This window comes from Balaenoptera ricei, chromosome X (assembly GCF_028023285.1).
Source record: "Balaenoptera ricei isolate mBalRic1 chromosome X, mBalRic1.hap2, whole genome shotgun sequence".
Lineage (NCBI taxonomy): Eukaryota > Metazoa > Chordata > Mammalia > Artiodactyla > Balaenopteridae > Balaenoptera > Balaenoptera ricei.
Window position 1 is genome coordinate 47,592,701 of NC_082660.1, and position 12,436 is coordinate 47,605,136.

Consider the following 12,436-nt stretch of genomic DNA (forward strand, 5'->3'; position numbering starts at 1 on the left):
TCCCAACCCTTGCACCCCTTTCAAATTTAAATCGTCAGAGCTTTATTCTACTTTGATTTTTCAAAGAACCAGTTCTTAAGTGTATTGATCAATTCTACTATATTTCTGCTTATTTGTTCCTTTTATTTTAAAGCCCTGGTGGATTCCCAGCCTCATCTCAGGCCACTATCCTTTGCTCAAGCCTTGCCCTGTCAACTGGACCCTTGCTGCCTTGAGCTAGATCACCCTGTTCTTCTTAATCTTCAGTCTCACACAGCCTTATGATTCAACCCAAATGCCACTGACGATAGAAAGCCTTTCCTGATCTCCCAGGCTAGACCAGGTACTTCTGCTGGGCACCCAGACCCCCTTCCTACACCTGGTCACAGAACTTATCTGTCTTCACCCCTTGACTAGAAGCTCAATAGGAGGGACAGGGTTGATTCATCTGTCTTCTCAGTGGTCAGGGGGGCCAGGAACAGACAAGTGTGAACATTGGAAGAAAAAAAAAAAGACAAGCAGCCATTTGCATCAGGACCAAGGGATCAGGTTAAGCACAGACACACCACTTTCCTAGATCCACACTTTGGGACATGGTTAAGGGGAAAATCTCTAAGAAGTAGAGCCTCGGAGAATGAGAAAACCCACACAAAGCAAGTACCACTTGAGGTTATTTTTCTAACTAAACTTTTATTACTTTTTTCTTTGAAGGCTGGAACCATCAAAGTCCTTAGATCAACTTTAAGTGCTGGATGGAGTAAAAAAAACCACAAAAGACTGTTGGGCGATCCGTGAACAGACTGGCAAACAAGCAGATGACAAAACAAAACCAAAAAGGATGGAAAGACTGTTCTGGGGAGCTAGTCAAATTATTTGCTTATTAAAATTTGTTAGAAATAAACTAAAACATTAATAAATGAAATCAAAATTTTAAACTGAGCTCCAGGCTTGAAACTGTTATAAAGGCTCAGGAAATAGAACCTTCGGTTGGGTTGAGTGAATTCTCTTAGAACCCTGCTGGTTTGTTCCCCTAGAGCAAGGCAATGCTTTGTCCTTGGCTATAATCTCTAACACCATCACCACCCCCAAGTGCAGATCCCATTCTGAAAAAGATCTCCCCAGTTCCTGATGACTCTGAAGGAGGAGGATGCACCCGTGTGGTGACAGAGATGGCTTTCTGGAGAGTCCATTTGGATTTCTTCTTCAGCCATCTAGCATGTGCTCAAGAAGTGTTTCTTTTTAAACTTGAAAAAAACTCCATTGTGAAAAGTGAGTTATGAAGAGTGCTCTTTATTTGAAACCTCCACAACACAGACGCCAATCTTTTCTCGCATTGAATCATTAGCTGTGCACATCAACACATTCCAAGCACAAATTAAGAAATGCAAACAGAACAAAAAAATATATATATATATAATTTTTTCCCCTATCCAAAGGTTTCAAGTCTCAATGCAGCAAATCCTTCTGAACACAGAATCTGAGGAGCACACTGTTCAAACAGTTGGGACAAACGGGTCCCTGTAAAGGCTATTGCCTTTTTAATACACGGGGTGAGGGATCATGGACGGCATGGAACGGGGAGAGGAGGTGAGGAAAAGGGAGCGGGGAGAGAGAATGAGCAGGAAAGGGGGAACGGGTATGCGCTGGGGAAGATGGGGCAGCTGGGACACACACATGGTGAGTTGGTGGATTTTCATTTATTGGTTTTGACATTTTCTTTCTGGTTCTTTTTTGTTTTCATTTCCCCCCTTCCCAGGTCCAACAATGGTAGAAAAACCCCACAGTGGTGGGCGGGGCCTTATTAGGCCAGCCCAAAGCCTTCAGAGCACTCCTGGATGGCCAATAGTAGCATGTGGCGGAGCTTCTCAAAGCTCTCATAGGCAGGCAGGTCCAGCTGATTAAAACTAGGGAAAGAAGAAAGATCAATTCGTGACAAAAGATGATAACCAAATCCGTGTTCCCATGGTGCCCACTTGACTTCTGCTCGTAGACTCCCAATCCTGTCCTAGCCTTGTCTGCCCTCCTCTAATCTGGCCCCAATACTGGCCACCAGGCACCTAAAACATAATCTGACCCTGTCACTCCTCCTTAAATACCACGACCCTACATGAAAGCTCCAAGGAGGCATTCAGGGTCACTGGTCACCCCTGCCAAGTTCTTTAGCATTCTGCTCCCTGCAACTCCTTGCTCTGGCCACGTTGAGCCCTGGAATACACCTTGTTCTCACATGGCAGTGCTCATCTGCAATGTCACCCCAGCCCCACTGTGAGTCTGGGCCAGCCTCTCATCTCAAATATCATCTTCTCCACAAAAACCACCAAACTGTGAGCTACCCCAGGTCCGGGGTACCTGGGGCCAGATTTGCGCTCCTGACCACGGGTAGGGGCCTAGAAGTAGCAAATACGCAAATTCAATCTAAATGCTGAAAAGGAGAACAAACCTTTCCTCTTACCATGTGTGAGCTGAAGGCAGGCGGTCTGTGGACCTGTCATCTCGATGGATCTGAAACTTCTGAATGCCATTCATGCCTTCAAGGGCAGCAAAACCTTGCAGGGGCACCTTGGAAGTACCCGTGACAAACTGGAGGAACTTGGCACGGTCAGCTTGATCGAAAGAACGCAGTGCTCTCCAGAACCACTGGATCTACAGGAATGAACACAAGAAGCCAGTGTTAGGTAGAGAGCTCTTGGAAGAAAGGGGGATGGGATTTGGAATGTTAGGCAAGCCCCTTCTGTGAGACAGGTTTCAGTTCCTCCATTCACAAGATGAGCAAGGAGATCACCTGAAAACTGAAACTCCAGAAGAGTGAAGAGTTAGGTACAGGTAAGCTGTCACTCAAAACTCCCTTCCCCTAAGAGTACTGGTTTATTTGGTGTCATACAAACTAACACTGCTTAAGGATACAGGGAGGGATGCCAGCAGCAGCTCACCTGAATAGAGTTGGACTGGTACTTGTGGTATTCAGTGTTGGATTTCAAATCGTCAATGTCGATTGTGGGCAGTCCTGATATGAGCAGCTCTAACTCCTGCTCAGTGAAGATGGAAATGAGGCGCTTTGGAATGATCTCATAGAAACCTTCTAAGAAAGCTGCCAGCTGTTTGCGGATGGCTCCTGGGGAGAGAACCAACAAGCCACGTGGCATCTGAACTCATACAACTGTTAGAGGTCAGAGATCCCCAATCTGGCAGGATGCTGACTGATCTGCCTACCTCACCTACCACTCTGTTTCTAGGCCCCCATATGAGGGTGGATGAAGGGAAATATTTTTTGGTCAGGTTTTTGGACTCCTTTTATGCAAGGCATTTGTGGCTGGCATAGGGGAAGAGAAGAAACAATGTCTGTGAAATGAGTGAGGCCTGACCTTGCCCCATACTGAGCAACTAGGGAGTCTAATGGACATTTCCCCTACCTGTCATTCTCATCTGGCACACCAGGTGTACATACTCCTTCTTATTCTCCTCTGTTACCAAGATGTTGGCCCCATTGGGTTTGAGGTCACGAACTTCACACACTCCAAACTCTTGGACCTAGAATACCCAAAACCAATAATATGAATCAGGCTTGGTCTAGGATGGAACTTACATAGATACCTGGAAACACACCCTAAACTCTTTGCTGTATCCTGGGCAAGGAGATGAAGCAAGGTCATAAAAAACAGTGACTTTTCTCATGAGCTCATAAATCCCTAATAGGGAAAGGCCAAGGGTTTGGTCCTAAAACATACGGAAACTATCAATAGTAAAAGGGAAAAGGGCATGGATAACATACATAATGTAACACAACAGAATCTTTATGGAAAGCAATTTGGGGGAAGAGTAACCTTGAAATTTTTTTGTTTTTCATTTATGTCTATTTGTACAATTTTTCTAGAGTGAACTGCCTTTGGGAATGAAGAATAATGTACTAGAGCATTTTTTCAAAATATAGAGGAAACTAGGAAACAGCCTGGATTGTTTTACAAATTCTGGTTTTTCTGTTTGTGCCATCTCATGCAAATACCCACTGCTCTCTGCCAGATGGGGAACGGGGAATGGGACTTAAGACATCAAGATGCTTCCTTAGAAGCATTAGAGGTTATCCAATGCCAGTTCAAGGACAACCCCATAACGGGTTTCCTCGACTAGCTGGGATGTGCCATGGTCAGGATCTCCTGACCTACCTCAGTGCTGAAGGTGAGGTCGTAGCCTAGTGTGGAGACATCATTTTCCAGCAGATAAACCAGGCCCTGGTAGAAGTGGTAATCTTCACTCTCCATATCTGTATATCTAGATAAACAAAATTAGGGCCATGGGTTGGGGTGGAGGAGAGGCAGCCTAGTGATGGGACACAAGAAAAGGGACTAGATTTCCAGGACTGAAGACAGTCCCAGGTTTGTACCACATCCTCACCTGACAGACTTGCCCAAGATGTGTTTGTAGAAGGACCGAGTAAAGTAGCACTCTAGGAGGCGGTTGTCATATACAGCTTTGGCCACGATGCGTCCGACAAACTTGAAGTAGCTAAGGTGGTTGGGGTTGCAGTGGGAAGATGGATTGATGGTGTATGTGACCCGATCACCAGGTGAGGTACGGAACAAGGCATACATAGGATTAAACATCTCCCGAGAGATGATCATATACCACTCCCGCAGGAGCCCTCCAGCATCCTGCCCTTCTTCTCCTTCAAACACTATATACCTGTATAAGAGAGCAGAAACAGGGATGTGCAGAAAGCCCAGGACAAATCCATTCTTTTGCACAGCATGACCTGAGTGAGCGATTGCGAAGGAGTAGCTGGGGAGTGCAGGGTCAGAGGACAGTGGTAAATGCAGAGTGCCAGGAGAGCCCAGAGGAGCGGTGGGGATCTGGGACAAAAAAGGGCATCACTGATGGAAGAGATGTCCCGAAGTATCAGTAAAGCCTCACCCATATTCCAGAAAACAGTAATAGGAAAGCTATAAAGGCCTAATAAGAAAGCAGGAGGCTTTCATCAAGGAAGGAATCATCAAGCGGCATCAAAGAGAGCTGAGCTCAGAGTCCGACGTCTATAAGGATTTGGTGGTGGAGGAGTAGGGTTCAGTCTGTCTTGGAAGCCTCTCTGACTTCCTGTGTGACTACATGGATAGTGAGCCCATGCCATAAGGGAAGGGAGGAATCAAGTTCCTGAGTTCAGGAGGATCAAACTACATCAATAGGTCTATCATCTCAATGGCTCCCATGACACATGGTACTGCAAACTGCCAATCTCCTCTAGGTGGCGCCAGAATCACCAGTGAGGGATTACCAATTTGGTGGGGAGCCACTCTTGCAAGTATGGTCTCCCTCAACCCAGGGTACCATTTGCTTAGCAGGGTTCCCGTTCCTAGTGTAACAATGGAGGAAGCTCTCTTTGCGAAGCCATCAGGTGTACCTTTGTAAATGCGAAAGACTCTCCGGTCTGTACAGGAATTGTTGGATAGCTCAGCCCAAGGGCCAGATGGCCAGCAAAAGACCAGTCTCATGAGACTGGGTGGAGAAGACAGGTGACAGTTCAGTGAGATTATCTAAGCTGGATTCCTCTTAGGAATTCCTACTGGGGAGGGCAGCACCTCCCTAAGTTCCCCTGCACATCTGGGCCCCAAGTAAGCCTTCACTACCATGTAGGGAGGGTCCCAACCCTCCCATCCTGCTTATTCTCTGCTCTGGGCTCTTACAATCGATTCTTCATTTCTTCAGGGGATTTCCGGTGCAGCTCACGATAGGAGTCTTCAAACACATGGTCACGGCGGACGTGCACAGCCATGTCTTCTTTCCGGAGCCCCTCGTCCAAACGCTCCAGCTCTTGGCGGAAATATCTTGGGAGGTAGGAAAGGAAGGAAAATAAGATTAGGGGTGGCAGAGTAAACTTTTGTTTGCCTGATTAGGATGAAGATCCGCAGTGATGTTCCCCCCATCCTCCAGACACTTTGATCCCTCCAGTGTTTGGGAGAGGCAGGTCATTCACTACCAACTCTAAATTTTTCCCATCTCCATCGAATAGGGGCCCACAGACATTAAGGCATGGAATTTCTGCAATAAGCAGGTAAGCATGTGTAGGTGCACAGGAAGGAAGAGAAGAGTAAAAAATGACAGGAGTGTTGTGGAGGCTCGCCCCCCCACGAGCCCTGCTGTGGCTACCTGCACCTCCTGTATTACCCCAAAGGAAGGACTGGGACTTTAGAAATCATGTGATTAAACAAAGGCTTGCATTTCTCTGATGAAGAATGGAGACTGGGTTGGAGAAGGCCAAGGAGTATTTACGTACAATGATTGTCCGTGGCACAGACAGATGAGTCTCTCCCCGCCCCTCCTACCCCCCAGCACCATTCTAAGGGCTGCCACCAAGGGAAACTTTTTTCCCTGAAAACATCATCCCAGGAGAAATTTTGGCTCCTTTCTGGGAGAGGAGATACCATTTAGAGAGTTCCCATCCCCCCAACACCAGGAGGGCACATACTTGCGCTTGACATCAAAGTCGAGGACACGAATGTAGTCTACCAGGACAGCAAAAGGCCCGTCAGCGAGGTGGGTGGTGGACTGCCGTAGGATCTGGTTTAACACAGTGCGATGAGTCTCTGGGGGGAGAAAGGACAGCAGGAATCAGCACATCATGGGTCTCAGAATAATGAATGAAAGCCAACCAGCCAGCAACTCTCTCTTCCTTGTTTCAGGGGAAAAAAACGTAGTGTGGCACACAAGGACTTCCAGACCCAGTCCCTACCTCACTAGCCTCACTTTCCAACACACACACACACACACACACACACACACACACACACACTCTCTCTCTCTCTCTCTCTCACTCTCTCTCCCTCTCTCTCTCTCTCCCCCTGCAAATCAGCTAAGAACAAAATGTATGAATTGACCCTGTAAAAAAATGAAGCCTTCTACATTTGGGTACCTAAGAGTTCCCTGTACCTGCAAAGCGAAGAAACTTCTGTGTGTCAGGGGGCAGGCTTGATGAGATGTGCATAGACGAGGGCTCCCGGGAGAAGAATGGGTCAAGGGAGGAAGGAGTGGCTGGGGTTAAGGGGGCAGGGGAGAGTGGAGGAGGCTCATCCTTGATGTGTGCCAGCTGGCTCTCACGGGTGTCTCGGACAGGAGGCTTGCTCTCCCGCTCTGTGGCATGGACCAGAAAGAAGGCCTCGACGGCAGGCTGTAGTACTGGGGGTAGGAACGATAGGACAGTGACAATTTACTTTATAAACTTCAACATATAAACCTCTTCCCCCCTCATAATCAAATTTCAAAAGTACTACATGAAAAAGTAATGAAAACTTGCAGGAGAAATATAATGGTGCTGCAGAGGAAGTCAGAGTTTCCAGAGAAAAATGGGATAGGCAACCAGTTATAAAGATTCCCCCGGTCTAAAAAGTAAAAGATACCAGCTACCAAAAGAGAACGTTAATCTTTTTTCTGACAATGAAGTCAGAGAAAAAAAATCCTCTCCTTTGAACTCCTATTATGGAGATCTGACGGAGAGGAGTAATCTGGAAGGAAGAAGATTAAGCTGGCAGAAAGGGCCCCAGAGCAGATCAGCGGACCTGGGCCCTCCCTCAGGCCACAACTCACCTAGCACCGCATGCTGGTCATGGGATTCCTCCAGTTCCTTTAGGCACTCTCCCAGCATGTCCCACAGCTCATCCAAGCTCAGTTGCTCGCTGAGCAGGGGTAACTCGGGTGGCCTCTCCTCCTTCTCCCCCTGTGGAGTTCCATCTGAGCATAGAGGGCACAGAGAGGAGAGATTGGGAAGCCCCTGAGGCTTTTCCTTCATTCAGACCAAATGCACAGGCCATTAGGCAGATCAAGTAGATTGGTCCACTGGCCAATGAGTAATTGAGTGACATCTGAAAGCAAGTTCTAGTCCTATACTGGATGGCATTTAAACTTAAACTGAATAAAATTAATACAAGAAAAAGTTTGTCTAGTTGCACTAGACGCTTTTCAAGTGCTCAGTAAGCTACATGTAGCTAATGGCTACTGCAAGAAAATTCTACCAGACAGCATTGGTCTTCTCATTGCCTTACTAGCTCCCAGAAAACCTATGGATTATTAAATGATTTAATATATTTTAAAAACTGGATGTCCTATGACAACACTATCCCACAGGAATGTGTCAAAAGGGTGCCAAAAAGCATTCTATATGAAATTAACCTTGAAAAATGCTGCTAATAATAGCATCCACTGTGTGCCAGGTACTGCTCTAAGTGCTATATGTACACGTGTTAACTCAATCCTAACTATGAACATCCCTATTTTAAATGAGGAAACTGAACAAAGAGAGGTTTGCCTCAGGTCCCAGAGATAGTAAATGGGGAGACAAGACTCAAACGTATGCTGTCTCCACACAATATCATCATAGTTTCTTTACTACAGAAATTGCAATGTGTGCTATGATTCTCCAATGAGGACCAGGTGGTGATGGTTAGTGATCTTAGTTGATTGGTACGGGCCTATCAACATACAGAAACCAGGGTTCACTTGAACAAACTGGAAAAAACACTGAGCTTATGTATGTTGGAAGCAGGGGATCCAGCAGGCATTCCATGAAGACTGGTTCTCCCTTTTGTTGGGCTGGAGATGGGACGCAGTACTGACCAATGGACTGAGTATCTTGAGCACTGGGAGATGGCTGGTCCACATCCATGGGTGATTCCTCCCTTCGGACAGATGCCTCTGACTGGCTTGACTCCGACTGGATAAAAGGGAGACAAAGTCACATAAAGGGTGCAACTCTGCTTTCCTCAGGGACAGGCTAGAGGCTGTCCTACAATCTCTCACATATCATAAGCTTGGAAAGAAGCCTCCCATGTCTTCCCATATGGAAAGAAGTTTCCTTAGGTAGCTCTCCAGGACAAAAGTATGGCCTTCCCACCTCCTTTGCTGTCCTCCACCCTGAGCTAGCAAGCTTTTGCAAAGAGCTCCCTGGATGCCCGCATTTGCCTCCACTCTATTCCAGGCCTGTGTCCAGTCAGGCACCATCCTCCTGGACTTCAAGACTTCTAGGGACAGTTTACACACATATATATACCTATATATAAAACTCAGATGGGCAGAAGGTAGGTTTACTCTTTGTTCCTTTTTGCTCACAAAAGGGGAAATAACGGGAATGAATTAGTGCAATCTTTGATGGATGGGATTGGCTTTTTAAAAAAGCCAACATCTGTCATATCAGGTGTGGGAAAGAGACTGGGCAGAAAAAATACTCCAGAATAATAGTTCTCTATTCTCCCTTTCTACCCTGCTGGAGCTACAGCTCTTAAATTCTAGGCTGTTCCCAGCATGCTCAATGAAATCACACTGTATAATAGTAATTACAGATAAAGAAAAAATAGGCATCGAGATATCCTTATTTCCCGGATCTTGGGAAGGCGACTTGCATGTTGTTACAAGGACAGGAAAACAATGAGTGCCACAGCATATATACATGATTCCAGGCTTTTCCTACAGCCACTCTGTGCTGAGATCCCAACAATGAACTGGCTACCTAGGAACCTGAAAAGGCTTCCTCCTAAAAGTGCCCAACTGCCTGGGTGCCAAAGGAGTATGAAGAATAGAGGCAGAGACCAGGGTGGAGGGATCAGCCATAGCCAGAAGAGGCTGTGTGGGATGTGTACCAAGCTTGGGGGACTTTCAAGGGCAGGATTCCTGACGTGTCTCTGAGGTACTTGCATTGTTCCATGAGACTGAAAAATCTTTTATCACGAATCCCCTCAGAACCCAGACACTTAGCATTATGCAGTTTGCAAAAGCGCCACTGTTGATTGGATAGCTGGGAGTGGGGTATGATGGCCAAGCTTTAAATCAAACCAAACCAAACCAATAAACAAACAGTAAAGAAAGCACCAAGAGAAAGTAACCCTGTTATCCAGAAGCATTCATATAGCAAACTTAATGCAAAAGCATACAAGGTAAGGGCAATGAAACCCCACTGATGATGTGGTGGGGGAGGGAGGAGAGACAAATGAATGAGGGGCCACAGGCATCATGCTAACCGTTGCTGCTTGTTGCTGTCTCCGCGCCCTTTGACCCTCACGTACCATTTGTATAATGGCATCAGCCTCAGCCTCCAGCTGCCGAACAGCTGCCTGGATGCTGCTAGCTGAGCCTAAACCGGAAGAACCTGGGAGAAAGAAAAAAGAAGGTAAGATGTAAACTGTAGAAAGAGAGAATGCTCAATATTCTCTCTCCCATCTCCTGGGCCACCACGGGACACCTTGCTGAAGTCTTTGAGCTTTAAGCTCAGGCAGCCTCAGAATGCTCATCGTCAGGCACTAAGAGCTACCATTACAGATAAGGGCAGGCAACATGGGGCTGGGCAGACGGATGGTGGCAGGTGAGAGAGTTCTGCGGGACAGGGGGAAAGACGTTGGATTTGGCATGCCATAGCTGAGGCAACATGGCTACAATATTTTAGCCAAGAGTGTTCAAGGAAGCAGAGAGGAGACAAACTCAGTGAGTTAAATCTTGTTCACCAAAAGATCTGTCCCCAGTTTCCTTGCCAGATTTCCACTCCCCTTTAATTCCCACTTGCCCTAGTGAAATTTCCTATGTAGACGGCTTGAGTGAGATACAGAATGCAGCCACCAACATTTTAAGATAGGATCATCATTTTCCTTAGAAAAGATCAAACAGGAAGGAGACATGACATTAAGTCCTGCCCTCCAGGGTCTCTTGTTTTTCCACCGCCAACCTTGCCCCTCAACTGGACACCCCAGTTCCATACCTAGCCTGCCTGTCTGCTTGGCTTTCTTGTTAGCTCGGCGTGTGTCGTCCCGGAGCTGGATGATGACCTGCAGTACCCTCAAGAAGAACTTCTGGGTAGATGTCTTGGATGTCAACATGGACATAGAAGGCAACTGGAGCTCCCGGCCACCCAGAGGTCGCTTCTGAGATGCCACGATTACCACATTCTCAGCCATGTCAAACCTGGAGAGTGTAGAGGTGGCTTGCATATACTGAGAGCATCAAAGCATCAACACCCAGAGCAGGCAGGGCTTTCTTGTGTCAAGCAGGGGGTAAGGAATCTCAGAAGAAAATCACACAAGTAGGAAAAATAGGGCCGACTGTGTACAGGACAGAAACAAAATCTGTCCAGGGAAGAGGGAAAAAATAACCAGGAAGCCAGGAAGAGCCACTTTTCAGAATGTCCCTGATCCCAACCCCACGGCCAAATGGGCAGCTGCCACCTACCTGCTCTGCATTTTGCCTTTCAGCTTGGTGGTCTGTGGCTGCTCCTCAGGCAGGCCATCAGGGGAGAGGGTCTCACACTGGGCTCGCCGCTGCTGTTCCAGATTGTATTCCCGTAGTTCAGCCAGAAGGGTTCCTGGGCAGGCAGAGAAGCCAGCAAGTGTTCAGAGACTTCCCTAATGAAACAGTGAAAAGCCAAACCTTTCCAAGAAAACTTCCTAGGTGCTTTGTTCAGCTGCACTGAACCTGGAATGAGCAGAATTTTGCTCTGTTCATTTTACTATGTGTGCTCACAGATCAACTAACTGCTCAGGGGCCACTGGTTTATCTGGCCTTGAGAATTTGCTGAATCTACAAGAAATACAGCTCAGTGCAGAGGGGAAAAAGTATCTCTTTTGAAGTCCGTATACCTCTCAAACTTCTTAGGTTTTTGTGGTAATCTCAGGCAAATTGCTTAATCTCTTTCCCAATTTGCTTACCCATCTTAATAATGCGGCTTATACTGCCTAACCTCACAAGGCTGCTTTGAGAATTAGGAGATAACTGTCTAGCAGAGTGCCTAGGACACTGCCTAACCTATGGATGTTGAATAAATGGTGGCAGTCAAGAAAGATCAGAGGCCTCTTCTGGAAGAACTCTGTAATTCTCATGCAACAAAGAACATCCTAGGTCACATAGTTTAATTGACTCTCATGTCACCTCAGCTCCAGGGATGTTTGTGAGAAGGAGATAACTACACAGGTGGTTGAGATCTAGGGAGACCCATGATTGGGATGGGGGGTGGGAGAGAGCAAAGAGTGTCTCTATAGATGCTGAAAGCAAATCTGGCCCCACTCCTTGATTCAGCCACCCCATCACCTGGGTTTTAGTTTTCTTCTTGGTAAAACAGGAAGACTGAAACTAGATAATTTGCAAGTATTCTTAGAATTTTTGTACCCTCAAAACTGCACAAAGGCAGAGGGTATTATTCTTTCAGTTCCCGAGCCTGAATGTAGTATAGGTGCATCGCTGAGGTGGCGAACTGCCTCAGCAGGCTCATCATAGGGCTCTTATGAGTGCCCAGAATGGAAAAGCAATGTCGGTCCTATGGGTTCTCATTTTCCTTCACTAAGCACCGATTACCAGCTGTGTGCCAGGGATTGGGAATGTAGAGAGAAGACCAGCCCTGCTCTCAGAGAACTGGGCAGAGGAAAACAGATGACAACCTAGTATTATCAGTGCTGTGAAAGAAGAGCTCATGGGGCTGTGCTACAGATGCACAGAGGAGTTT

At 46.8% G+C, this 12,436-nt stretch overlaps 1 protein-coding gene across 18 annotated transcripts in view; it reads right to left on the reverse strand.

The window, feature by feature from the left end:
• Positions 1-1,253: 1,253 nt before the first annotated feature.
• Positions 1,254-12,436, reverse strand: part of HUWE1 (HECT, UBA and WWE domain containing E3 ubiquitin protein ligase 1) — a 141,612-nt gene continuing 130,429 nt past the window's right edge. For 17 of the 18 annotated variants that reach the window (XM_059911631.1, XM_059911630.1, XM_059911626.1 and 14 more), the window contains 14 exons: positions 11,170-11,302; positions 10,703-10,905; positions 9,972-10,099; positions 8,575-8,671; positions 7,549-7,692; positions 6,895-7,140; positions 6,434-6,551; positions 5,652-5,792; positions 4,369-4,656; positions 4,140-4,245; positions 3,390-3,507; positions 2,910-3,091; positions 2,432-2,622; positions 1,254-1,883 (listed from right to left, as the gene is read on the reverse strand). In XM_059911631.1, coding sequence (XP_059767614.1) covers positions 1,781-1,883; positions 2,432-2,622; positions 2,910-3,091; positions 3,390-3,507; positions 4,140-4,245; positions 4,369-4,656; positions 5,652-5,792; positions 6,434-6,551; positions 6,895-7,140; positions 7,549-7,692; positions 8,575-8,671; positions 9,972-10,099; positions 10,703-10,905; positions 11,170-11,302 — 2,198 coding nt within the window. In that variant the 3' untranslated portion in view covers positions 1,254-1,780. The remainder of the gene's footprint in view (positions 1,884-2,431; positions 2,623-2,909; positions 3,092-3,389; positions 3,508-4,139; positions 4,246-4,368; positions 4,657-5,651; positions 5,793-6,433; positions 6,552-6,894; positions 7,141-7,548; positions 7,693-8,574; positions 8,672-9,971; positions 10,100-10,702; positions 10,906-11,169; positions 11,303-12,436) is intronic. The other variant, XM_059911627.1, reaches the window with a different exon arrangement.